This window comes from Danio aesculapii, chromosome 20 (assembly GCF_903798145.1).
Source record: "Danio aesculapii chromosome 20, fDanAes4.1, whole genome shotgun sequence".
Classification (NCBI taxonomy): Eukaryota; Metazoa; Chordata; class Actinopteri; order Cypriniformes; family Danionidae; genus Danio; species Danio aesculapii.
Genome location: NC_079454.1, coordinates 1967998 through 1995300, shown reverse-complemented (window position 1 = coordinate 1995300; position 27303 = coordinate 1967998). Strand labels below are relative to the sequence as shown.

The 27303-nt window shown below is 39.9% G+C and overlaps 1 protein-coding gene across 1 annotated transcript in view; it reads right to left on the bottom strand.

Annotated features, from left to right (window-relative positions):
* rars2 (arginyl-tRNA synthetase 2, mitochondrial) overlaps positions 1–27303 on the bottom strand; it is a 51491-nt gene that overhangs the window by 20015 nt on the left and 4173 nt on the right. The window contains exons 4-16 of the mRNA XM_056481109.1: positions 26978–27061; positions 23996–24093; positions 23756–23811; positions 20692–20775; positions 20029–20105; positions 17885–18043; positions 13522–13628; positions 8318–8413; positions 8167–8227; positions 8001–8077; positions 5005–5129; positions 4100–4167; positions 3042–3151 (exon numbers count right to left, since the gene is read on the bottom strand). Coding sequence (XP_056337084.1) covers positions 3042–3151; positions 4100–4167; positions 5005–5129; positions 8001–8077; positions 8167–8227; positions 8318–8413; positions 13522–13628; positions 17885–18043; positions 20029–20105; positions 20692–20775; positions 23756–23811; positions 23996–24093; positions 26978–27061 — 1202 coding nt within the window. The remainder of the gene's footprint in view (positions 1–3041; positions 3152–4099; positions 4168–5004; positions 5130–8000; positions 8078–8166; positions 8228–8317; positions 8414–13521; positions 13629–17884; positions 18044–20028; positions 20106–20691; positions 20776–23755; positions 23812–23995; positions 24094–26977; positions 27062–27303) is intronic.

Genomic DNA, 27303 nt, shown 5'->3' with positions numbered 1-27303 from the left:
TATGTATTTTAACACAATCTGTAATCCATGATCAATTTTATTTCACAATGGTGTATATTCTGTGAAATATTAGGATTATTGTCAGTATTTCCTAAAATTTCAAACATAGGCAGCTGATTTGTCTTAATCAGATGCAATTCATGTGTTTTTGTTTTAAACAGATGAAATGGATGTCTCCAGCAACAGTTCCAGTGATGAGGCAGAACTGCAAACTTCAAGTTGCAGAAGTCAAGAGAAGGAGGATCATATGAATGGTATATGGTATATTCTACTTCTACATTTTTCTTCCTCCAGCTCTGCCTTTACTCGCTTACTCTGGATAATTACACTAGCTAGAACTGTACATTTCGTCATGTACATAAGTCAGTTTACTATACTTCAGATTGTTGCTTGCATGCTCTACTATCAGCAGGCAACCTGCAAGACGAGGGACCTCAAGATGAGGGACTCGAGGTGTCTTCAAAGAAAAAGGCAAAAATGGGTATGAGAAAACATATCACTTGTCAAGTCAGAAGAATAACATGTTTATTGTAAAGATACTAAAGTACAATATTAATAAATTCTTTAATCATTTATTATTGAAATGCTTCATCATAGGCTCCCAGAAAGCACATGTGGGTAGACCTAAATCCCCCTCCATTGTAGACTTGGATGTTGCCCATCTCAAACCAGGTAACTGTTTGAGATTATGAGATTAGACTTAATCTTTACCATAGTCCCAATATGTAGGTGGGATTAAGACATCAGTGTGTGTGTGTGTAGTTCAGGCCTATTATTCACTATGGTCCCAATATGTAGGTGTGATCTAGACATCAGTGTGTATGTGTGTGTAGTTCAGGACTTATTATTCACCATGGTCCCAATATGTAGGTGTGATTTAGACATCAGTGTGTGTGTGTGTGTAGTTCAGGACTTATTATTCACCATGGTCCCAATATGTAGGTGTGATTTATACATCAGTGTGTGTGTGTAGTTCAGGACTTATAATTCACCATGGTCCCAATATGTAGGTGTGATTTAGACATCAGTGTGTGTGTGTGTAGTTCAGGACTTATAATTCACCATGGTCCCAATATGTAGGTGTGATCTAGACATCAGTGTGTGTGTAGTTCAGGACTTATAATTCACCATGGTCCCAATATGTAGGTGTGATTTAGACATCAGTGTGTGTGTGTAGTTCAGGCCTATTATTCACCATGGTCCCAATATGTAGGTGTGATTTAGACATCAGTGTGTGTGTGTGTGTGTGTAGTTCAGACCTATTATTCACTATGGTCCCAATATGTAGGTGTGATTTAGACATCAGTGTGTGTGTGTGTAGTTCAGGCCTATTATTCACCATGGTCCCAATATGTAGGTGTGATTTTGACATCAGTGTGTGTGTAGTTCAGGACTTATATATTGAATAATATGTATGGATTGTATAGCAGTAGTAAGTAATGACATTTACTGGCTTTGATTGATTTGCTTTGTATTTTAATTTTTTTAGGTCCAAAAGTCATTGTGAAAAGGAAGTGGTCAGAAGAGGAGGTCAATGCAGTTGAAAAACATATGCTGCATTTCATACACAGCTGTAGAGTTCCTGGGAAAGCAGACTGTGTCTCGTGTCTGTTGGCCGAACCTCATGCACTAAGAAACAGAGATTGGTCTGCTGTTAAGTTTTATGTAAATAACAGAATTGCTGCTTTGAAAAGACAACAGAGTCGGTAGGAGAGATTTTTCTTTACACATATATGCTGTTTTTAGTGTTGTCACGATACTGGAGTTTGATACCAATTGGTACTGAAATTTTAAAAACGTCCATTTCCATGCTCAACAGAAATGACTGTGATTGGCCGTGAAGGTCATCAGTTCATCGAACTCACCGCTGTTTACTAAGTGTAACCACAGATACAGGGACACTGGAGCGTTGTAAAGCTGTGAAGATCGGCTGGTCTGTCTGAGCTGACATACGAGCGATCCGATGATGAATCGACTGATCTTCGTGGTTTTAAAAGGCTCCAGTGTCCCTGTATCTGTGGTTACACTCAGTCAACAGCCTTGATTTCAGTAAACTGATGACTTTCACGGCCAATCACAGTCATTTCTGTTGAGCATGTGAACACAACGGCAAATCAGCGGTTTTTAAGAACGCGCTCAAAATGTTCGCAGGAAATGAACGTTTTTAAAATTTTAGTACCGTGACAACACTAGCTGTTTTATGTTTGAGTTTATATGTGTTTTTTGATCTTATCAGAATTTTGTTTGGGCATTAGTTCCAGGACACCAATCTGTTTTGGTCCCCATGTATTCAGCTGCATATAAACACTAAATGTTTGCACATTTTTTTGTTACTGCAGATAGGATGCTGTTTTGTAATCAGTGTTGCTACAGCAATAAAATCGTTCTTGTGAATTCAGTATTGAATCTATATTTTATATAATGGGTTGCTCTTTGCTTCTGTCATAATTATCCAATTTTAGTTATTTTCTGGAGCAGCATTAGTAGTTGATTTATTTCAGTTGGTCTCCAGTTATACTTCACAGCAAAACATTTTTTTAATCGGTATGTTTATCTTAACTCGCCCTTCACTACAGTATGTGGCCAATACATTATCTAGGTATGATTTGGACATCACTGTATGTCAGTGTAGTTCAGGTCTCACTTTTTACCATGGTCCCAATATGTAGGTATTATTTAGACATCAGTTTATTTGTGTTTATTTGTCCTGAAAAGTGATGAAATTAATGTTTGTCCTCATATGTAGGTAAAAAATCAGGTTGTGCAAAATGAGCTTGAAATGCAAATCTTAACAGATGACTGTCATAACAAGGCCATTGGCAACCTAAACCTGTATTTAGCTTTGCTCTAGCAGCTTCAGAAAGGCATGTCCCCATTTGTGATGTATTTTTCATATGTACCAGTTTTTCACAAAAACGCGTATGTGTGTGTGTGTGTGTGTGTGTGTGTGTGTGTGTGTGTTTGTATGAGTACATGCAAAGGCTATTGTTTGTTTGTGTGTGTGTGTGTGCGTGTGTATGTGTGTGCGTGTGTGTGTGTACCTGCAGAGGCGAGCGTGTGTGTACTGCAGAAACACACCCGTGTCTCCTTGCGCCTGCAGGACTTTGTCCCATTCAAACCTGTAGTCAGAAATCAGCGGCCCTTTGAAGTCCTGACAAACACACACATGCCTGAGAGTGTTATAAACACACACACACACACACACACACACACACACACACACGCGCACACACACTCACACTGAATGTGAACAAAAATGAACACGCAGTTAAGCATGACAACAGATCACAATGAAAACACAAGAGAAACGCACACACTCAGCCTTATATTCACAGAGGCACCGTTCTGAGCAGTGTGTGTGTGTGTGTGTGTGGTTGTGCATACGTTTGAGTGCATGTGGGTGTGTAAAATTGTGTGTGTGCAAGAGTGTTTATTTGTGTTTGTGAGTGAGAGTGCACGTCTGTAAGAGAGAAAGTGTGTGTGTGTGTGTGTATGTTTGAAAGAGTGTGTGGGAGTGCATGTGTATGTGTGTGAGTGTATGTACTGGTTATGGTGTTTTACGAGGACACGTTTGTATAATGACTGGTTTATGAGGACACACAGCCTTTTGTCCTCATAATTCAAAACAACTCGCAGTCGACGCGCTCTTCTCACAGTCAGAATGTGGCTCCTGTTAGGGCTGGGCTGGGTTTAGGGGTAGCGTGAGGCAACATAATCAGTGTATTTTTACAGTGCAAAACATATTATGGCATCCTTATCAACCATTTAAAACAAGTGTGTGTGTGTGTGTACGTGTTTTTGTGACATATCAGGACACAAATCTGTATAATGACATAGGTATGACACAGGTATTACAAAAAGGAGGTGAAATATGAGGACATTGGTGACGTCTTCATTTCTCAAAATGCTTATAAATCCCACAGAAGGAGTTTAATCAGAGAGTAAAGCTGCACACTGTCTCCTGTGAAGGTTGGGTTTAGGGGTAGGGTGGGGTGAGGGCAGTACAATATACGGTTTCGACCGTATAAAATGAATGGAAACCTATGTAATGTACTCAATTTTCACAAAAACAAACATGTGTGTGTGTGTGTGTGTGTACCTGTACGATTAAAGCACTGATGCCGATTCTCTCTGCAGTCAGGTCCGGATCCTCCAGCTCTTTTGAAGCTACACAACAGACCAAAAGATCCTCGATTACACACAAGTGAACACGGTAAAACACACACCGATGCTCAGTTCATCCATTACTTTGTCTAATAAAGTGTGTGTCATCAGAATGTAGAGAAATATGATGATGATTTCTGAATATTTAACATTATTCAACTGAAAATAAATAATTATTATAACTGTGATGTACATTTCTAATATTATATTGTGTTATTTTATATTTGGTATTAAATGACAGTAAACTAGTTTAAACGCTATTGTTTTGATATTTTTTCCCTTCTTTTGCAAAGTCGCTAACATTTGAGCGCGTTCTTAAACAGCACTGATTGGCTATTGTGTTCACATGCTCAACAGAAAGGACTGTGATTGGTCGTGAAGGTCATCAGTTCACCAAACTCACCGCTGTTTGCTGCGTGTAACCACAGATACAGGGACACTGGAGCATTTTAAAGTCACGATTCATCAGCATATCACTCATATGTCAGCTTACAGACAAATCAGCTGATCGACATGACTTTGAAACGCTCCAGTGTCCCTTTATCTGTGGTTACACTCAATAAACAGCGGTGAGTTCGTTGAACTGATGAACTTCACAGCCAATCACAGTCATTTCTGTTGAGCATGTGAACACAATAGCCAATCAGTGCTGTTTAAGAACGTGCTCAAATGTTGGCGGGAAATGTTTTTGAAAATTCCAGTATCGTGACAACAATCCCGCGGACATCATTAGACATGGCTGCTCCCTCTAATAGTGCACTGTTTAGGGGGTACAGGGGGTGATTTCGATTCAGTCTGTGTGTGTGTGTGTTTATGTGGAGGTCGTAAACTGATCCTCACTGCGGGACTGCCTCATGTTGTGGATCATCCGGCTCTGCGCCTCCTCCAGCACGTCCTCCAAGAACAGCACCTCCCCACGTCGAGTGCTCATGCCCTGCACCAGGCCGAACGCCACGTGATGACACCTGACACACACACACACACGTTGGACTTCATGTTTTATGGGGTTCTAAATAGTTAAATAATACAATTTTGGTTATTTAAACATAAATATATAGCCTATAATAAAAGTCATTATATCTTTTTTATTTGGTGAATGTGTCTATTTTTATTTAATAAATAATGTCTTTTCTACTTGGGCTACTTAAATTTATATTCGGGCTACCAAAAACTGAAGCGAGCCTGCCAGAGGGCTACCAGGAATTTAGAACTTTTGCAAGCCCTGTTGTATTCTCTCAGGATCTTGTACTACACAACACGAGCAGAGCGATTCATATCCTTCATTTCATCCGCGCGCGCGCACACACACACACACACACACACAAAACACCTGAGGGATGTTTAGTTAGCAGGTGTGTCGAGTGAGAGAATGAGCACTGTTCCGGTCACTGGGTTTGAAGGTGTGTTTGGTAAAGGTGTGTGTCCATCCTGAATGAGCCTGCTGCCTCAGTTTGAACAGATGTTTACAAGTCTTTCATTAATGCCACGCAACACTCTTAGCATAATAATAAAGCTCAAATGAATGAATACAGATCAAATCCCAACCAGATGAGCTTAATCTAGGCTTCCTTCAACCTTGCAAGAACAGCACATGCTTTAGACAAAACATCCGTGTTTTTGTCAAGGCGATCACAGGTGGAAGAAGTGGGAAAAGGTTTATTTGAACACTGTCAGCGCATCTGCCTGACTGAGGAGATAGCAGACAACAATATGAGACAAACTTCACACGTACAATGTTTTTAGACAGCCTGAAATATACAAAAATATAATGCATAAGAAATAATGAAACAACGATGACTCCAGAGTTTGAGATCTTCATACTTTAAACCTTTAATGACTTTAAACCTTAAAGCTTGAGTGAAACATAAAATCAATTCGAAATGCACCACTATTCCCTCCTGAACTGATTGTGAGTGTAGTTTTTAACAGCAGATGGCGCTGTATGCTTCACAGACATCTGTACTCTGCTTGCATCTAATTTCTTACAATCACCACATTGAACCTAAAATAATCATTAGTTGGGAAAGGATGAAGCGAATTATAGTGCCAATAGTGAGGTGTTTACGTTAATCTCATTATTATTACATCTCATCCAAACGCACAAGCATTATTTCTCATGATCATTTGAGTGAACACTAGCCTAGGACACCATTAAATCTAGTATAGAGTAGCATCTGCTGTTAAAATCTAGCCTAGAGCGGCATCTGTTAAAAACTAGCATAGAGCGGCATCTGTTAAAAACTAGCCTAGAGCGGCATCTGTTAAAAACTAGCATAGAGCGGCATCTGTTAAAAACTAGCCTAGAGCGGCATCTGTTAAAAACTAGCATAGAGCGGCATCTGTTAAAAACTAGTCTAGAGCCCTATCCGCTGTTAAAAACTAGCCTAGAGCTGCATCTGTTAAAAACTAGTCTAGAGCGACATCTGTTAAAAACTAGCCTAGAGCGCACTCTGCTCTTGAAAACTAGCCTAGAGCGCTGTCTGCTGTTAAAAACTAGCCTAGAGCGGCATCTGTTAAAAACTAGTCTAGAGCACTATCTGTTGTTAAAAACTAGCCTAGAGCGGCATCTGTTAAAAACTAGCCTAGAGCGACATCTGTTGTTAAAAACTAGCCTAGAGCGGCATCTGTTAAAAACTAGCCTAGAGCGACATCTGTTAAAAACTAGCCTAGAGCGCAGTCTGCTCTTGAAAACTAGCCTAGAGCGCTGTCTGCTGTTAAAAACTAGCCTAGAGCACTGTATGCGGTTAAAACTAGCCTAGAGTGCCATCTGGTGTTAAAAACTAGCCTAGAGCACTGTATGCGGTTAAAACTAGCCTAGAGCGCCATCTGCTTGTAAAAACTAGCCTAGAGTGCTGTCTGCTGTTAAAACTAGCCTAGAGCGCCATCTGGTGTTAAAAACTAGCCTAGAGCACTGTATGCGGTTAAAAGTAGCCTAGAGTGCCATCTGGTGTTAAAAACTAGCCTAGAGCACTGTCTGCTGTTAAACACTAGCCTAGAGCGCCATCTGCTTGTAAAAACTAGCCTAGAGTGCTGTCTGCTGTTAGAACTAGCCTAGAGCGCTGTCTGCTGTTAAAAACTAGCCTAGAGTACTGTATGCGGTTAAAACTAGCCTAGAGTGCCATCTGGTGTTAAAAACTAGCCTAGAGCACTGTCTGCTGTTAAAACTAGCCTAGAGCGCCATCTGCTTGTAAATACTAGCCTAGAGTGCTGTCTGCTGTTAAAACTAGCCTAGAGCGCCATCTGGTGTTAAAAACTAACCTAGAGCGGCATCTGTTAAAAACTAGCCTAGAGTGCCGTCTGCTGTTAAAAACTAGCCTAGAGCGCAGTCTGCTCTTGAAAACTAGTCTAGAGCACCATCTGGTGTTAAAAACTAGCCTAGAGCACTGTCCGCTGTTAAAAACTAGCCTAGAGCACCATCTGGTGTTAAAAACTAACCTAGAGCGGCATCTGTTAAAAACTAGCCTAGAGTGCCGTCTGCTGTTAAAAACTAGCCTAGAGCGCAGTGTGCTCTTGAAAACTAGCCTAGAGCACCATTTGGTGTTAAAAACTAGCCTAGAGCGCCGTCTGCTGTTAAACACTAGCCTAGAGCACCATCTGGTGTTAAAAACTAGCCTAGAGCTCTGTCTGCTGTTAAAAACTAGCCTAGAGCTCTGTCTGCTGTTAAAAACTAGCCTAGAGCGCAGTCTGCTGTTAAAACTAGCCTAGAGGACTTTAAAATTTAGCCTAGAGCACTCTCTTTTGTTGAAATCTAGTGTAGATTGCTGTCTGTGTATGTGTGTGTGTGTGCGTGTGCGTGTGTGTGCGTGTGCGTGTGCGTGTGCTATGCAGCAGTATACCTGTCGGCCCACTGCTGCCCCATGGCCTGCAGGATGTGGAAGAGCTGCTGGAAGTGCACAGACTGACTCTTATCTGTCTTGAAGAGGAAAAAGGGCTGAGCAGATGCAGACAGAGCAGGAATCATGGGATTGAACACACAACATTCTGAACTATCATCATCTTTACCACGTAGATCATCTCATCAAAGCCAAACCTCTGCTTCCTGTCCAGCGCCGCTGCCACGTCTCTGAAAAACCCAAGAGATAGGATATCTGCCATGGCCCTCAGTGTTTGTGTGAATGTGTGTGTGTGTGTGTGTCTGAGAGCTCACACACACCTGGTGATGTACAGGGATGTCCCATCACTGCGGACCAGTGTGGCGTAATTGGACATGTCGCCCGTCTCAGACAGATCCACCACACCCGTTCCTTTCCTGAAGCCAATCACAAACACACACACACACACACACACACACACACACCGTTATTCACTACGTTCAGTAAGGACACATATGACTTTAATATTAAACATACCCATTCCACATACAGTTTTAAAGGTGCTGTATGTAAGTTTTGACTCTTCTAAAGCATTAAAATACCATAATATGTTTGCAGATATTTTAGAAACATTTACATTATGTGCCAGAACATCTTTGAACGTCTTTGTTTTGACCATTTAACCCGCCCAATGCCAGTTTAGCCAATTATATTTCAGCACCCCGGGTTGCCTTGGTGGAAAAAGTGGTTCTCACTTGGTGGTTCTCAGAGTGTGCATCCACGACTGAAATGTGACCTCCGGTGGACAGTAGCAGACTCCGAAATGAGATGCAGATTCAGAGTTCCTCATGAGGTGGTTATTAATAAGCAAATAATATTATGAGCGTAAACATTAGGTGAGCAGGTTACATAGTACCCTGTGTCCTAACAACATGCTACGTGACGAAATTAGCATTAATAAGCAAAATACAGCCATTCAGGAGCACAGAATAGTGCACTCACTGCACTCCAGCGAAATGGTAAACTTTATAATCTAATGAATACATATTAAACCTCTTTAACATGATTAAATGTAGATGCTGAATCACTGATATGTGTTGGTTTGCACTGAGTCTCAGTTCTAGAGCTCAATTTCAGATGGTTTATTTTATTTTCCAGATCTGAGGTGAACTATCTGCTGCTGCTTTCAGTAGTTTGGCAATAAATGTGATGTAAAATGCCATTCAGACTCACATTATCAGCATTTAACACTGAATAAAGCACATGAGGTGCACCTGAGCTGATCATTGTCAGTTTTCTGTTGTTCAGCTGTGAGAAACAGAAGCCGTCTCTAATATATTAATTTCAGGTGTTTGTTAGGATAAAAACTCCTTTTAATATAGAAAATATTCCTTCTGTCGCATGCCGTTGCTTTTATTTTAACACGACTTAAAACAGCTTTTAGGCTCGACAATCAGGCACACTGCTGTTGGTGTCGTCAATCTGGCAACCTGCTCTTGCATGTGTTTTGAACCAGGCGTGCAATACCTAGTTCAACCACTGGGTGTCAAACTTACACACTGTACCTTTATTAAAACACAATGATGTCAGAGAAATGAAACGATTCACATTTTTGGAAATGCTTGAAGGGGCGTTCATAGGACTGGCATTACACCTTTATAATCATAATGTGACACGTGAACTTACTTGCAATCTTATGAACTTTAAAATCACGACAAATTGACATTACCAAGACAACCGATCTGGTCATAAACCTGTCATAAACATGACTATCATGAGGCATTACAGGAACAAGAATTTTAGAAGAGCGTCATTAGTATTAGTCTTGACCTCAACTATAGTGTTATAAAATACATTTGTCAATAAAATGCCATTAACCTTTATAATCTGGATAAAAAAAATATAGTTATTATTTATTATATATTATAGTCAGTATGGGTCAATATGAGACGGTCTGTCCAGATCTGAACAGATTAAAAAGGTAATCATACAGGATTAGACATTAATGACACTGTTATCCATCTAATTGAAAGATTATTGACACTTTTAATGCCAGATTCATTTTATTCCACTGAAAAAAAGTGATAGGAAAATTAATAATTATGATGCTTATATTATACCACAGCCATATCACCCTAAGGCCCAGGATGGGTTACTCACTGAAGCTAAGCAGGGCTGAGCTTGGTCAGTATCTGGATGGGAAACCACATAGGAAAACTAGGTTGCTGTTGGAAGTGGTGTTAGTGAGGCCAGCAGGGGGCGCTCAACCTGCGATCTGTGTGGGTCCTTATGCCCCAGTATAGTGAAGGGGACTCTATACTGTCAGTGAGTGCCGTCTTTCGGATGACAGATGAGGTCCTGACTCTCTGTGGTCATTAAAAATCCCATGGCACTCCTGGTAAACAGTAAGGGTGTAACCCTGGTGTCCCGCCCAAATTCCCTCAATCAGCCCTTACCGGTCATGGCCTCCCAATCATCCCCATCCACTAAATTGGATCATCACTGTCTCTCCACTCCACCTATAGCTGGTGTGTGGTGAGCGCACTGGCGCCGTTGTCCTGTGGCTGCCGTCGCATCCTCCAAGTGGAGCTGCACACTGGTGGTGGACTGGAGAGACCCCCCTCATGATTGTGAAGTGCTTTGGGTGTATGGCCGTACACAATAAATGCGCTATATGAATACACATTACATTACATGTATTCAATATTCCTGAAATATTAAATACTGATGACAGATTTATGATCAAAGTTATGTTGTCATTGTAATTGTCATGATGAATTTGTTTATGTCAAGTTGCAATGTCCACGAAATCTCGAACAATGTCATCTTTGCATTTAAAATGGCATACCTGAGCAAATGACACTTAATGTCGGCCATCATAAGCATCCATAAAAAATAATATCATGACAGTCCTGTGAACACCCCTTCAGCTAAAGTCGAACCCATTTTTGGAATAGCTCTAATAAACTAAATGCGATGATGATATTTATTCTCAGTTTGAGTGAACACAGTTATTTAAAAACATTAAAAGTTCTTAAACTACGCAGAGATTCTTCATGCTGTGCAGAAACCTGGTCTGTTTCTTTTAGTATGACTGATAAAGATGCAGCACAGCAAGTTTTCTACGTTTGTGTTGTCAAAACATCTAACTGAGTGAGAATGCTTCATTTATACTCAAACACACATCAGCCCTTATTATGCTGCAGTCACAGGCGCCCCTATTGTGCTTTTTAAGAGGTTTCTTATTTTGTTTTGGAAAACTCCAACATCAGGTTCACATGCAAGCAAGGTCAAAAACACATTTACTTTCACATCACCCAGAAGAGTCATGCACGACTGCCTTGTACTTTCTAAACTTCTCATTTCTGACAGCCTGCTCTGCTCTGATGAGTCAGACACACATACTCTGCTTGGTTAGATGCACATGGTCTGTTCTGATTGGTCGGACACACATGCTCTGATTGGTTAGACACACATAGTCTGCTCTGATTGGTCAGATGTACATAGTCTGCTCTGACTGGTCAGATGCACATAGTCTGCTCTGATTGGTCAGACACACATACTCTGCTTGGTTAGATGCACATGGTCTGCTCTGATTGGTCAGATACACATATCTGCTCTGATTGGTCAGATGTACATGTCTGCTCTGATTGGTCAGATGTAGATAGTCTGCTCTGATTGGTCAGATGTAGATAGTCTGCTCTAATTGGTCAGATGTAGATAGTCTGCTCTGATTGGTCAGACACACATACTCTGACTGGTTAGACGCGCACAGTCTGCTCTGATTGGTCAGACACACATGCTCTGATTAGTTCCTCATGATTAATTTGAAAGAATCTCAACTGAAGCATGAAAAGAAGGCGGGACATAGAGCATACTTGTCAACCCTCCTGGGATTCTCCCGTATTTTACACTTCTATCCCGCTATGCTCCTGTAAAGGTATTTTCCCGTATTTCTCCCGTATTTTCAATCAATGAAAGATGGCAATAAACATTAAAGAGCCGATCCTCACTATATGCAAACGATACCGCCGAACCACCAGGAGACGCCCCTTGCTCTTAAATGTGAATCTGTTCTGTGCTTTCATTTTGTTTAGGCATGAAAACACTGAAATAAATATATAAACATGGAGACTGCCTTACTTTTCATTGCATTTCCTCAAAACAATCAGTTCATGTAAGCGGTGCATGACTGTCAGCCGACGTGCTCCATATTGATAAATACACGCTGTTTCCCAAACTAATTCTGTATATGCGATTTGAAGCAGATCGAGAGTGGACACTCTGGATTTTGGGTGCGTTTGAACACATTATAGACATAATAATAATAATAATAATAATAATAATAATAATAATAGTAATAATAATAATAATAATAATAATAATAATAGTAATAATAATAATAATAGTAATAATAATAATAATAATAATAATAATAATAGTATTAATATTAATAATAATAATATTAATAATAATAATAGTAATAGTAATAATAGTAATAATAATAGTAATAGTAATAATAATAGTAATAATAATAATTATAATAATAGTAATAATAATAATAATCATAATAATAATAATAATAATAATCATAATAATAATCATAATAATATTAGTAATAATAATAATAGTAATAATAATAGTAATAATAATAATAATAATAGTAATAATAATAATAATAATAATAATAATAATAGTAATAATAACAGTAATAATAGTTATAATAATAATAATAATAATAATAATAATAATAATAATAATAATAATAATAATAGTAATAATAATAATAATAACAACATACATGTCGATCTTTGTGGGTTTTCATTTAAACACAACAAATTTTATCCTAAATAAGCATAAACAGTTAGGAAATCAACCGAATGACACCAAGAAAAGGTTAATAAGATTTGATAACTTAATTTTATTTCTTTATAATGGCTGTTAATTTTAATAGGCTAAACTGTTTGCCATTTATTCACTGTTTTTTCTAATGTATACTATTTATTCTATCCTGTTTATTTACAATGATATTTAGCAGCCAGATATTTAGTCATTTGGGATCGCTTATTTTCACATCCTAATGTTGACAGGTATGACAAGAGTATTTCTTCCCCTTTAAGTACCAAGTAGCTGGTCGGCCCGATTCTAGATGACATTGTTTATAACCAAATTATATCTGTATTTATTATTATATTATTGTATGTATTTTTGTAATTAAATTCCATTTTGACTAATGTGTATCAGAATTATTTATTCATGCATTTGGTCACCTTCTGTATACACCAGTTTGCCCTGCCTGTAATGATCAAATGCTGTTCAGGTCCTATTTAACTGGTTCATGTGTGTTTGATCAGGGTTGGAGCTGAAATCTGCAGGAAGGTAGATCTCCAGGAGCAGGGTTGAGCACCCCTGGTTTAGGTTTATTCTTTGCTTATAAAATGCTGCCCGGGTCTTTTTTGACCTGTAAGTCAACAGGAGGGTTAAAAAGCAAAACAGGACCCTTTAATTCAGGGCTGAATATTGTGCTGGAGAGATGCAGACGTACTGTGAGGTCTTCAGCAGGCCTCTGCTCTTTAGCTCGTCCAGCACAGTCTGTGTTTGAGCGCGATGAAAAGATTCTCCAGAGTAATGATCAAACTCCACTCCTAAACGCTGAGAGAACACAAACATCAGACAGACAGCACACACTCCTCCACTGCTGCAGACTCTTCTCTCTACTGTATGGAGCTCAACTTATGACAAAACTGAATGTGAACTGTGCAAATGTTACTTGAAGGGGACCTATTATGCAGAAATCACTTTAATAAGGGCTTTAATCACAGTTGTGTGTCAGCAGTGTGTGAATAAACCAGCGTCTAATTGTAAAACTGTATTGATTGTATTGTTTATAATCAGACTTGCAGTCTGCAGAAACACTTTGATTGACATTCTCTCTTTGCATGTGTCATCAGAGGGGCAAAGCCCCGCCCACTAGTGACCATCTCTCCCTCATTAGCATAGGACCATAGTCTTGCTTTTGAATCGGCCACTATGCTGACACACAGGCATTTGTAGCTCCGCCCTCTTCTGAAAAGGGCACAATCTCATTTGAATTTAAAGCGACAGTCACCAAAACTCCACAATTAGGATCAAAGCCTAAAAGGGTCAGTATATGTTTGTAGAAAAGGCCTTTTGTAGAATGCACTGTTATCACTAATAGTGATCAGCTTTTATTCATTAAAGGCTTCTCAACGCCGCATTTCAGTAGCACGGAAAAAAGCTGCTGCAACTAAACAATGTAATGCATATTGCGTCTTTTCCGAACGCAAGTACACTATTTTCAATGGAGACGTGCACATATTAGGAGTGGTGTGCGCACGGCTTGCAAGCGGACCGACGCACTCGCCCCTTGCAGGTGTGACACACAGTAGAAATGATCTCAGGCTGTAGTGGTGAGAGTTGTGCGTGGCTTTCAGTGCAACGTTAAACAAAAGATATGTTCGAGGAATTATTACAAATGATTATATATATACTGTTACGTTCAGTGACTGTTTTGTTTTTGTTTCTATACTGCAGTTTTCTTCTCTGTTTCCTGATTTCTTTTGTTTACAGATTGTTGCCACCTGAGTCAAATCTGCGCAGCTAATCAACTGAGCTATAATGGCTGGCCGACAAGAAGGCAAGAGAGAGGGGAGACCACATGTCTCACTTGAGCTTCTCCAGTCCCAGATACCAGGGGCTTGTGACTCGTGCGCTATTTGTTTTTACTTTTATAATGTGAATTAAGTTAACGGTATGAGTAAGGTGTGGGGTGTCTTTTTTTTATTTTAAAATCTTTTTTCTCCCGTTTTGGTGGGTAACCCTACTGAAAAATCCAGCTTAAACCAGCCTAGGCTGGTTGGCTGGTTTTAGCTGGTCAACCAGCCTGGTTTTAGAGGGGTTTTGGCCATTTCCAGGCTGGTTTCCAGTCATTTCCAGCCTGGTCTTAGCTGGTCAGGCTGGAAAATTACCAGCTAAATCCAGCTAAAAACAGCTTGACCAGCCTGGTTTAAGATGGACATAGCTGGTTTTGGCTGGACTCCCAGCCTGGCTAGGTGGTCAAGCTGGTTTTAGCTGGTCATTTTCCAGCCTGACCAGCTAAGACCAGGAAACCAGCTTGGAAATGGCAAAACCCCTCTAAAACCAGGCTGGTCAACCAGCTAAAACCAGCCAACCAGCCTAGGCTGGTTTAAGCTGGATTTTTCAGCAGGGAAGAAAGGGAAGTAAACTGTATTTTTTCTTTTGGGAATGTTTATTTTGTTAGGTTAGTTTAAATGTGTTGTTTTGTTTGTTATTTCGGACCCCCATATCCTGAGGTATTATTTTTGTTTCGTATTATGTTCTTTAAAATTTAAGATACATAATTTCTTTTGATAACACAATAAATCAATGGTTGCCTGATGGTGATCAGAATATTAAGGTGTTGACTGATGATTCTGGGTCTGGAAGCGGTACTCTCCTCTCTTCCTTCATTTGTTCGTTCCTAGCTGTGTTTTACCTCTAGATTTAAATGGGAACGTAACAGTATGAACGCAGATGATAACAACAGTTCATTTAAATTCTGAGCTAATATATAGCTTAAATAACATTAGACAAACGCTATTTTTTATTTATTCTTATTTTTATTTATTTATTCATTGTTCTGTCGTTTATTTTCATTGTAAAATTATCACTCATGTTTAAATAATTTATTTTTAAGTCCTAAAAGAGAAATGGACTATTGTTTGTGTTTCATTAATAGTCTGTGCTGTATTTGGATACTGAGCAGCAGTAAACAACACTGTAAAATATAAGCATTTTTAATGTGATTTTTCTAAACTAGTAGTGCTTTCAATGTAATAAATGCATAATAATGATGATAACGGTGAAACCATGATTATTCTTCAGACTATGATCGTTGCATTACACGGTTTAAAACATAACATATGAACGTGTCTGAATGTAGAAGACGCCTAAAGCAATACACTGATATTGTGCCTTAAATATAACATTTGGTTATGCTTGTAAAAAAGCCACATTGTACAATGCAGTGATGTTATGTAGCTTCAAAATACAACATATTAACATTTTAAAGTAGAAAAAGTCAACGTGAGTGTCTTAAGGAGCAAAAATACACCATATGGGCTCCTATATGCTGTTGTGTCATCACTTATATTGCACGTCATATCTCTCCGGCCCCTCATTTGGGATGCTTTTCATGAACTGGCCCCCATGACGAACTAATTGAATAGCCCTGGGTTGGAGACATGAGAGACTTATTTAACATCTTGTTTAAAGGTGTGTAATAGGTCACCTTTAATTAAACTGAATATTATATGCCATTTAAACTAGTTTTGAATTAGATTTGGGGTTGTTTTAAGAACATTTGAAATTTAAGGCAAATTATTTTAGGGCTGATTTTTAGACATGAATTTTCTAACTACAGATTTTTAATTTTCCTAGACTTCAGATTGATTAAAAAAAATACAGTTTTAATATTTCCAAGGTGAAATGTGAAACTCTAAAGATCAATATTTGACCATTCATAATACAGAATTTCAGCTAAATGCTAAATATCAGCTCCATATACTGCTGCTGCTGCTGGATTCTCTTCTGTATTTCCCGGAACACAGCGCCATCTAGAGGCTGTTCAGGAATATCATTACTCTGAGCCTCTCAATGCCTGCACGAAACACAATTAATAAAAGGTAGAGAGGTTTAAAAGTGTTTTATTTTACCATATTATATAGTTCTACACCACATCTCGCTCCTTAAACGTCGATCTGAACTCTGAAGATGGATCACATTCACACAGTGACATTTTGATGCTCTTTATTGGTCCAAATTATTTGTTCAGTCCTTTGTTCAGCTGTTGTCAATGCAGATTTGCTCAAAACAAACACCCATACACAAACACACACAGAAATACACACACACGCGCACAGATATACACAAAAAAACACACGCAGACATGTATACAGATACACAACTGAAAGCACACACAGACAGACACACACATAAGACAGACAGCACAGAATCACACGCAGACACATATACAGATACACAAATGAACGCGCACACACATTTACAGACTCACACACAGCTGCACAAACACATACACACACAGAATCACCTTTGGTTAATCCTTTGCTCACTCGTGTCAGTGCCAAATGCCGGTTTCAACGGTGCCAGCAGTGGAAATCTTGGGCTGTGGACAATGTGAAGCGTGTTGTCCACCTTCACTGTCTTTCCCACATCTGGGAGAGTTACGGTGTGGAGAAGCCCCAAAGAAGTGCATCGCCCAGACTGTTGCATGCCCAGAGTGAAGCATGGGGGTGGATCAGTGATGGTTTGGGCTGCAATATCATGGCATTCCCTCGGCCCAATACTTGTGCTAGATGGGCATGTCATCGTCAAGAACGACCCAACCATTATAGTAGACCATGTGACCCAATGGGTCAAACATTGTATCCTGAAGGTAGTGCCATGCATCAGGATGATAATGCACCAATGCACACAGCAAGACTGGTGACAGAGTGGTTTGATGAAAATGAAGTTGAACATCTCTCATGGCCTGCACAGTCACCAGATCTAAACATTATTGAGCACTTTGGGGTGTTTTGGAGGAGCGAGTCATGACACGTTTTCTTCCACCAGACATGAACGCTATTCTGAAGAAGAATGGCTCAAAAACCCTCTGGCCGCTATGCAGGACTTGTATCTGTCATTCCTAAGACCAGCTGAGGCTGTATTGGCTGCAAAAGGAGGCCCTACACCATACTTATGAATTATTGTGGTCTAAAACCAGTGCTTTCAGTTTCATTGTCCAACCACTGTACATACAGATACACACACTCAAACATCAATGCACACACTAGCACACACTCAATAGTGAAGCGGTGGACGGTCACCTGATAGATGCGCTTGTACTCCTGGATGGTGATCTCCCTGAAGTGTCTCCACAGCTCCAGCGCCTGCTCCTCGCTCTGCTCCAGACGCCTGAAGAACTGAGCAGCAGCCGAACACACACTGGCATCGCTCTCCGCCTCGCGGTTCACCTGCACATACACCTACGGGCGGACATACACAACGCTGAGTTAAGCACTGACAGATCACTGCCAATCAACACACACACACACACAATACTCATTCATTTTCTTTTCGGCTAAGTCCCTTTATTAATCAGGGGTCGCCACAGCGGAATGAACCGCCAACTATTCCAGCATATGTTTTATGCAGTGGACGCCCTTCCAGCTGCAACCCATAACTGGGAAACATCCATACACACTCATTCACACACATACACTATGGACAATTTAGCTTATCCAATTCACCAGTACCACTTCTTAGGACTTGTGGGGGACACCGGAGCACCCGGAGGAAACCAATGAAGGAGGAAAACAATTCTCAATATATTGTTAAACTGTTAATTACCACCTCCAGAGCTCATTACATAGTAAATTTATGATTTCAGTCTTTATCTGGGTCACGCCACCGAAATTGGAGGAAATTTCTAAACTCAAACCAGGAGGCTCGTCACAAGCACAATTCGTTATTAACAATGTGATGGTTGTTCTGCAGTCAAACGGTCATTCTCAAGAAGACCACGTGAATCTGCAAGAGTCTCAGGAGTCTCGTAGGGCCTTGAACCGTGTTGAAGCACGCAGTGAGGAGTTTGTGTCTTTAATAAACTACGACAGTTCATTTAACAGTAAGAATGATCAATAAATCCACATCAAACAGTCCATTAATTGTCACGTCGCATCTTCAGATTCGGGCTCAGGCGCGCTTAGCACTCGCACCACAAGCGTACCGCAGCAAAGCCCAAGGGAATTGCACTCTGGCACACCTCTTCCAACCTGGCCAGGGCCGGCGAACTGAACTACACCTGAGCCCGATTTACAGCACTCACACTTCTCAAACGAACCGGGAAACGTGCCTAAGCACGGTTCGGATAGCATAGTGTGAGTGTGCCCTTAGACGTCTGCAAGAGTCTCATTTGACCAGATTTGAGCGTATTTTTACTGAACACACCATTTACTGAACCGTACCGAAACTGTGACGCTTAAACCGTAATACAAACCAAACCATGAAAATGTCCCTGTATCATTGTGTTTCCTGCAGAAGCTCATGTAATGTTGGGTGTTTATCTTTAATTTTTCGACTTGACTGCAGTTTGTTTCAAGTTTCACTCGTGAACATTTCATTCACATCCTCGTGACAAACTGGGGTATTAGACGAGAATATAAAGTAAGGACTGCTGGAAGAGTGTTGTTTAAATGGAAAGCCGAACGGAAAGAAAATAAACCTCTGCATTTCCTGATGTGTGTGTGTGCGTGCGATCCTTTACTGACAGCCGTGTGTGTGCATCTTGTCACAAAATGCGGCGAAAAGTCCCACATGACAGTAATAGTTTGATTGCGGTGTTTACTTCAATAATGCCACTAATATCTGCATACTCCATGTCTTAATTTCATTATTTGTTTAGTTCAGTTCTGACTTTAGTCGGATTAAGGTCATCAAAAATCACTGTTTACATGGTGACTCTTAATCAGAGTATTGTCTTAATCGTATTAAAACCGTATTAAAGTATTGGTGCCCATTTAAACATACTCAATGTTCTACTCGACCACACCGTCAGGGCTCTGCAATCTTGGCTTTGTGAAGCAGCATTTTCTGTATGTACGTACATTAAAAGCAAGGATGCCATGGCTCACGCTTATTGACAGTGGAAGATGATTTACGGTTAGTCGTGTCAGGAATCCAACCACAGATTAGCATGTTGTCCTCACAGAAACAGGCTCAGCCATCACACTGAATCAGGTCAGCTGTATATTTATGTTTCAATGGAATCAATACTACGCACTTTAAACACAGCAAGTTATATGTGAATGATGTTTGTGCATGCATTATAATTTTAGCTGGAGGGAGGGGTGCCTGGGCGGGGCGCGAGGGGGGGGGGGGGGGGGGGGGGGGGGGGGGGGTTGTCTTAAAAGTTTGAAAAGCCCTGCCGTAACAAACACACACACACACGCACATGCACACACATACACACCTCAAACAGATGCTCCAGTGGCTGCCTCCTTAGCTTCTCCTGAGAGCCGAATCGTTCAAACCCTGAGCCCAACAGACCTGCGCACACACGCACGCACACACACACACACAAAGCAGATGACGACCACTGCAAGGTTATTACAGTGAATGAAAACTACTGGTAAAACTAACAACAGTCACTGATAAACTATCCGAAATAAAATTAGAATTAGCGAAAATTACTATCACATTACAATATTACAAACACAATCACAATCATTTACAGAATTATTCATTCTGTGGTGGAAAACCCATCTCAAATCTCCATTTCATTGGCAAAACCATTGAAAAGGTTGTTTTTAACCAGGTTAACAAGTTCTTAAACTCTAAAGGATGTTAAGACAATTTTCAATCTGATTTCAGAGCACATCACAGTACAGAGAGCGATTCATGTGGATTCAGGCAAACTAACAGTGCTGGTATTGCTTGATCTCAGAGCTGCATTTGACACTGCTGATCACAGCATACTTCTGGATAGGCTGGAAAACTAGGTTGGGCTGTCTGGGACGGTCCTCATATTGTTCAGATCTTACCTTGAAGGGAGACTATGTCACTATACCATACTCAACACACTGAAATAAAAGCCTCTGCAATGATCAGTTCATGAGGACTGTGGGGAACTCACCGAACTGCATTCCCCAGTCACCCAGATAATTGACTCGGATCACCTCGTTCCCCAAAGCCTTCTTTAGGTTGGCAATGAAATTTCCTACAACAACAAAAAGCGAAAGATTTAATTGGGATTATCTCTGAATGACTGTTCTGTTAACACTTCTGTTCATCGAGGAGGAAAACACCAGTGGCAAAATAAACATCAAGGGTTTTTTCCATTTCCACTGACAGATTGCTTTAACAGCATCAATGGTAAATTAATAATAACTACTAAATATTCATTTGTGTTAAGGATTTTAACTCTTTAATTTAGTTTTTGCAGCTGTTGATGTATTATACTAAAGTGTAAGAAGTTGTTTTTGATTTAATACCCTCCTGAATAATAACTAAACAGAAATGACTTTTATTTTGACACTTTTTTTGTGTGTGCCACATTTAATGTCACATTAAAAGAAAACCTCCACTCACACTCTTATTCATACAAAACAAACTCTGACATCAGTAACAATGCATCCACATAATTAAAGTCAGTATATAGTCAATTAATAATAATAAAATGGAGCAATGGAGCACACCACCAGTGCTCGGTCTTTAATAATTAAAGCTGCAAGCAGCAATGAAAGGGACCTCACACCCGGGCTCACCACTGCCCGGTGGGCTTAGGATGACAGAGAACAGCGACAATAATAATTAAGCTGATTTATATATAACAAAAACCAGAGAGAAATCACAGATTTATGCCAAACTTCCTTCTATCAGCAGGTGGCGCTATCACTAACTGAATATTGGCATATAGATGTCTTCAGGAGAGGAATGTCCTCGAACATTAATTTTCAGGAAGTGTTCTTGGAGCATCGTATGATTATAGTTGAAGACACAAGGACTGTTTTTGGTCTTTTCTGGTGATCTTACACCATGTCCTTACAACACACATCGCAAGAAAATTCCAGCGACAACGTCCACATACCGGGATTGAAGCATCGTCTTTTTATAATTGTACTGACACACGGCTGTGGTGAAGAATTACGAAGCGATTTACAGTTTTATTAGAAAGATCCACTGTTTTAAACTTGTAAAACTCATTCTTGAGGAACAGATGATCACAGAGAGCTGAACAGATCTTTTAATCCTAGTTGCTTTGCGCGCGTCCAGTCTTGAGGATATGCGTTACTACAAAGACATGTTAATACGCGGCTGTCAATCAATTCGGTCGGCTGGGAAACCGCACTCCTACATCACGTGCAGTGAATCGCTCAAAATGGGAGGGATTTGGATCCCGTTTTAACATCAGGAAATTTTAAAAGATGTACTTATTGTGTTTATATCATCCCAGTGTGACTGTGGACCTACACACAGATCTGTCCAAACAAAAATATACAAAATACAAAAGATGATTTTCATTATAGATGCCCTTTAAAGCTGCAAGCAGCAATGAACGGGACCTCACACCCAGGCTCACTATCGCTCGGTGGCCTTATGATGACAGAGAACAGCGACAATAATAATTTAAGCTGATTTATATATAACAAAAGCCAGAGAGAAATCACAGATTTATGCCAAACTTCCTTCTGTCGGCAGGTGGCGCTATCACTGTAACTGAATATTGGCATGTAGATGTCTTCAGGAGAGGAATGTCATCGAACATTAATTTTCAGGAAGTGTTCTTGGAGCGTCGTATGATTATAATTGAAGACACAAGGACTGTTTTTGGTCTTTTCTAACAAACATTTAAACCCCAGCCACTGCTTTTATCCTAATTTAATTTACACCTCTTTAACATTATTAATAGGCTACTGGGTGATTGGTGTTGTTGGTTTGCACTGAATTTGCTATGGCAATAAATGTCACATATAACGGTGTTCAAACTCATATTAGTAGAATTTAAAGCTGAATAAAGCCCATAATCAGTACCTGAGGGGATCATTGTCATAGTAGTTTATGCTGTTGTTGTGCCGTGACGTTGCAGAAATAAAAACATTTCTTAAAGAGCCCCTATTATGGGTTTTTGAAAATGATCTTAATTTAGTGTGTACCACAGCTCTAAGTGAAGTGAAATATCCAGCTAAGGCTTAAATATGAAAGTGGACAGTGTTTAAAATTATTGATTCAAAAAACTGATTCATTTATTGATTCATTTATAAAAGAGTCGACTCACAGTGTCGACTCACAGAATGAATCGTCTTGATAACGAGTCTTTAGCCGTTTCACGTGATGTCAATACGAAACATAACCCCCGTCCAATTGTTACACTTGCAAACCCAGGAAAATTGTAACCCTTTACATTGAAAACGCGACGCGTGCTGCTTTGTTTACGGATTTAAATGCGTTTGTGAGCACATGATCTATTGCCGTTTGTCATGGCCACCATCAGCTGTTCCTACACACGTGCAGCGGTCAAGGTTCAGAATAGTTCAGCTTTTGCCGCTGTGTGGATTAATACTGAACCGAACCAACCAGGGGCTGGTTGAAATCATGGGAGTTTTCCGGGATAAATAACAAAATGGGTGGGTGGCTGAAGATGGGTCTTGAATACGGGAGGCTCCCGGGAAAAACATACACTCTGCACTCTGACTACTTCAATACTGTTGATAAGCCATGCTGGGCATTTCACTCGGTCTCGTGCTGAACGCTGTCGACCAATCGCAACAGGCGGTCATCGCTCCAATCAGCGCAGATTAGCTTAGCGCTAAGGAGGGGTTTGGGAACAAATGAATCGCTGAACGATTCATACGGGAGTCGCTGGGATAATGAGGTTAAAATAAATGCAGATTATAAGACAATGAAAGTGTTTTTGACCTTGCATGCAGATCAGCATGTTGTTGGAGACCCCCAAAACCAAAATCTGACCATTTTAATGTATAATAGAGGCTCTTTAAATAGAAAGTTTGCATGTCGATATAGCAGATGGTTAGGACAAACTCCTTTTACCATGGAAAATATATATTTTATTGCATTGCAGTGGCGTGTCAGTCGCGTCAACATGTGCAACAATGTGTGTGTATGCATGTTCAGCAAATGATTATCCCAGCGTTATCGGGAAACACAGCACACGCCAGTTTGTAAGGTGAAGAGCTCACCGATTATGGTGGATCTGAGATGTCCAGCGTGGAACTTCTTGGCGATGTTTGGAGAACTAGAAACAGACAGAGTTCAGATACAGCAGATAATCATCACACACACATACACACACAAAAACTCACCTGAACGCAAAATCAAACATACACACACACTAAAATGACCTGAATGCTAAATCAAACATACACACTGAAAACATACCTGAATGCAGAATCACACACACACACACACAGTAAACTGACCTGAATTCCACCAGTGTCCGGCCGACCCGAAGCCGGCGCAGGATTTCACTCTGCACACCGAAGCCGTCCGGATCTGAGCGCAGCTGATCTAACAGTTTCTGAGACAGAGGTGAAATTAAAGGGACAGTTCACCCAATAATCAACATTTACACAGTTCCACACTTCTATTAGAGTTTCTTTAATCTATTGAACACTGATGAAGATATTTTGAAGAATGTTGGGTGGAATAAAAAACCTAAAGAAATATATAAATAAATGTAAAAAACTATAATACCGACAAGATCTATAATAGTTGCATCCCTAACTGTCACATGTTTATTTATGCATTCAGTTTCCTTAGGCTTAGTCTCTATTCAGAGGTCGCCACAGTGGAATGAACCGCCAACTTATCCAGCATCTGTTTTACGCAGCGAATGCCCTTCCAGCCGCAACCCACTACTGGGAAACACTAAAACACACTCATTCACACCCGCACTCATACACTACGGCCAATTTAGTTCATCAATTCCCCTATAACGCATGTGATTGGACTTGTGGGGGAAACCAGAGCGGACGAAACCCACGCCAACATGGCCTGCAAACTCCACACAGAAATGCCAACTGACCCAGCCGGGACTCGAACCAGCGACCTTCTTGCTGCGAGGCGACAGTGCTAGAGTGCTTTGAGTTAGTTATGAAGCTACAAACAGTCAAACAACACAGTTTAGGTAAAACCCACTGATGTTTATGGTAAAGGTTAAAATCAATGCATTTAACTAGATGCTCAAAAATGAATGTTGTAGACAACGATTACATTATCTAACCAATAGGTGGCCATCAAAAATACACCACTGAATAATTCTTCAACAATGATCATCTGGCAATGAAACATGAAGTTTAATAAGTGAAGAACTGAAAATGAGACTCAAAATAAATATGGGTTGTACAAATGATGTTAGATTTCTACATTTAGCGTTGTCAGCAACAGTAGCAGGAATAGTGAATCTTTCATAGTGAATATTTTACTGTTTATTTTTATTTAGTTGATTATTTCTTCATTTTATTTTGAATTAAATTACAGGTACTCGGTTCTGTTTGTTAAAACCAAAAGAGTCTTGCAGTGTTGTTTCTGTAATAAACGGCCAGCAAATGACATTTGTCTCCTCCCCTTTTAGGCTGATTGGAAAAATGGTCCGATCCGTGACTAAAACACCATGTGATCTGAACAGGCCCGGATTCAGAATTCAGAGGCCCCTGGGCACAAAGTCTTGTAGGCACCCCACCTAGTCGCACCCCTATAGTTGAATAAAAAAATAAGATTAATATAATATTTGTTTAATATAATTAATCTATAATGTATTGCCGGCATTTTTAAAATAAATTATATACAGTACATTTCTAGTCTACAATAATTTAACTTATTTTTAAAGCATTCAAAGCACACTATATTAGTAATAAAATACTAATATAACTAGTGAAAATTAATGGATTTCAATAGACTTGTTCAAGTTCACTGAGGCAGTACTAAAATTTATATTTAAGGGTGTTTTTAATGTATAACTTCTACAAACTTATAATGCATATCAGGGGCGTCGCTAGACCCAATTTACTGGGGCACGTGCCCCAGTAACAATCTCCGGTGCCCCAGTAAATGCATTGAGATATGATTTACTTCATATGCAAGTGTATTTATTAAGAGTGGTAATTCCGAAATAAAGACGTTATTCTCTATGTGCAACCAAACCAACGCTGGTGAAAGCAATGTAGTTTTCACCACTGATGCATCTCCGCGTGTGCGCAGAGAAATAGCGCCTCTACGCGTGTGCGCCTCTCTCATGGGCTGCTCTTCTGCCGGTGCGAGTCCCGGTAATTAACATGCGCGCCAAAAAAGTAGGCTACTTACTTGTCACGCGTCGCTCATGCGTTGTAAAACCGGCGTAACAGCCTTTTTTGTTTAGCTAGTCGACAAAACTAAAGTTTAAACAATATGACGGTGATCTTACTAAGCATGACTCCTGATTTTTTTGTATGAAGCAAAAAGGAGGGATGAGGAGTCAGGGAGGTAAAGACTTAACAAACCTAATCCTCTGCCATGTGTCAAGTCTACGACAACAGATAATTCTATAACACATCTTCTTTTTGTATTTTATTGAATTGTCTATAGAATTTCATTCAAATTAAATTAATATTTATGCAAAAGATTTCTTAAATGATCTTAGCATCACTCCAGTTTTGTCTAAACATTGTTTTCCAGTTACATTTAAGATTATTTAGAATAATAATTGTATTTTATTTATAATAAATATTTCTTTAAAAAAACAAACAAAATATAGTATATAAGTATATATATATACACTTTTTTTTATTTCTTTTATTTTATTTTATTTTTTTGGTGCCCCAGTAGAGCTTTATGCCTAGCAAATCCCCTGATGCATATGATTCTTTCCAATCCAGTTCTATGAATCTGAGTCTTCTATAATACACACACTTATTAATGATTCCTGATATGTAGTAGGAGAAAATCTGATATGTAGTGGGGGAAAAAAGAAGAACGAGTTCATCAGACGCTGGATTCGAACCAGGTTCATGATCGATCGCGTCAAAAGAAGTTGCCATGCGCCTTACGGGATACGTCACTCGCGCTGCTGTCTACTGCGCTCTTTAGTTATGTTGTGTCTGTCAATCAAACGGTCATGGGTGTGAATCGCTTAACTAGTTTATTCCAGCGAGGTGCGTTATCTGCACAAAGCCTAAATAGACACTCCAAAATCGGCACTTTCCCCCCCTCGCAGGGGCCCCAAGTGCGGACGGGCCCCTGGACCTGTGCCCATAATGCCCGTTGGTTAATCCAGTCCAGGATCTGAACCATGAGATTTGTGATCAGTTACACCACTAGTAATTAGCTACTTTTATATTTATGTAACTAGTTACTATTTGTGAGAAGTAACTAGTAATTATAACTAATTACTCTTTTAAAGGAACGTGCCCAACACTGGTGTTTACCTGCGCCAGGAGGAGTTTGTTAAGTCTGAAGTGAATCACTCCTCGGCCGGCGATGACCTCCTCCACCACAGCATCCGGTCTGATCTGAAGCACAGAACACATCCGTCTCTACACGAAGACACTGCTGCGCTTATTAATCAACAATCACAGACAGCAGACACACATGGAAACCTGAACCATGATCAAACCATACAAAGCTCTGCCATAACACTCTATTGAGCATCAACATGGAACTGGCGATGAGTCGATGTCGCCTGGGTAGCTGTGTTTCCATCTATAGATGTGGATTAAACTTGTGTGATAACTTGAATAACGCATTAAACATT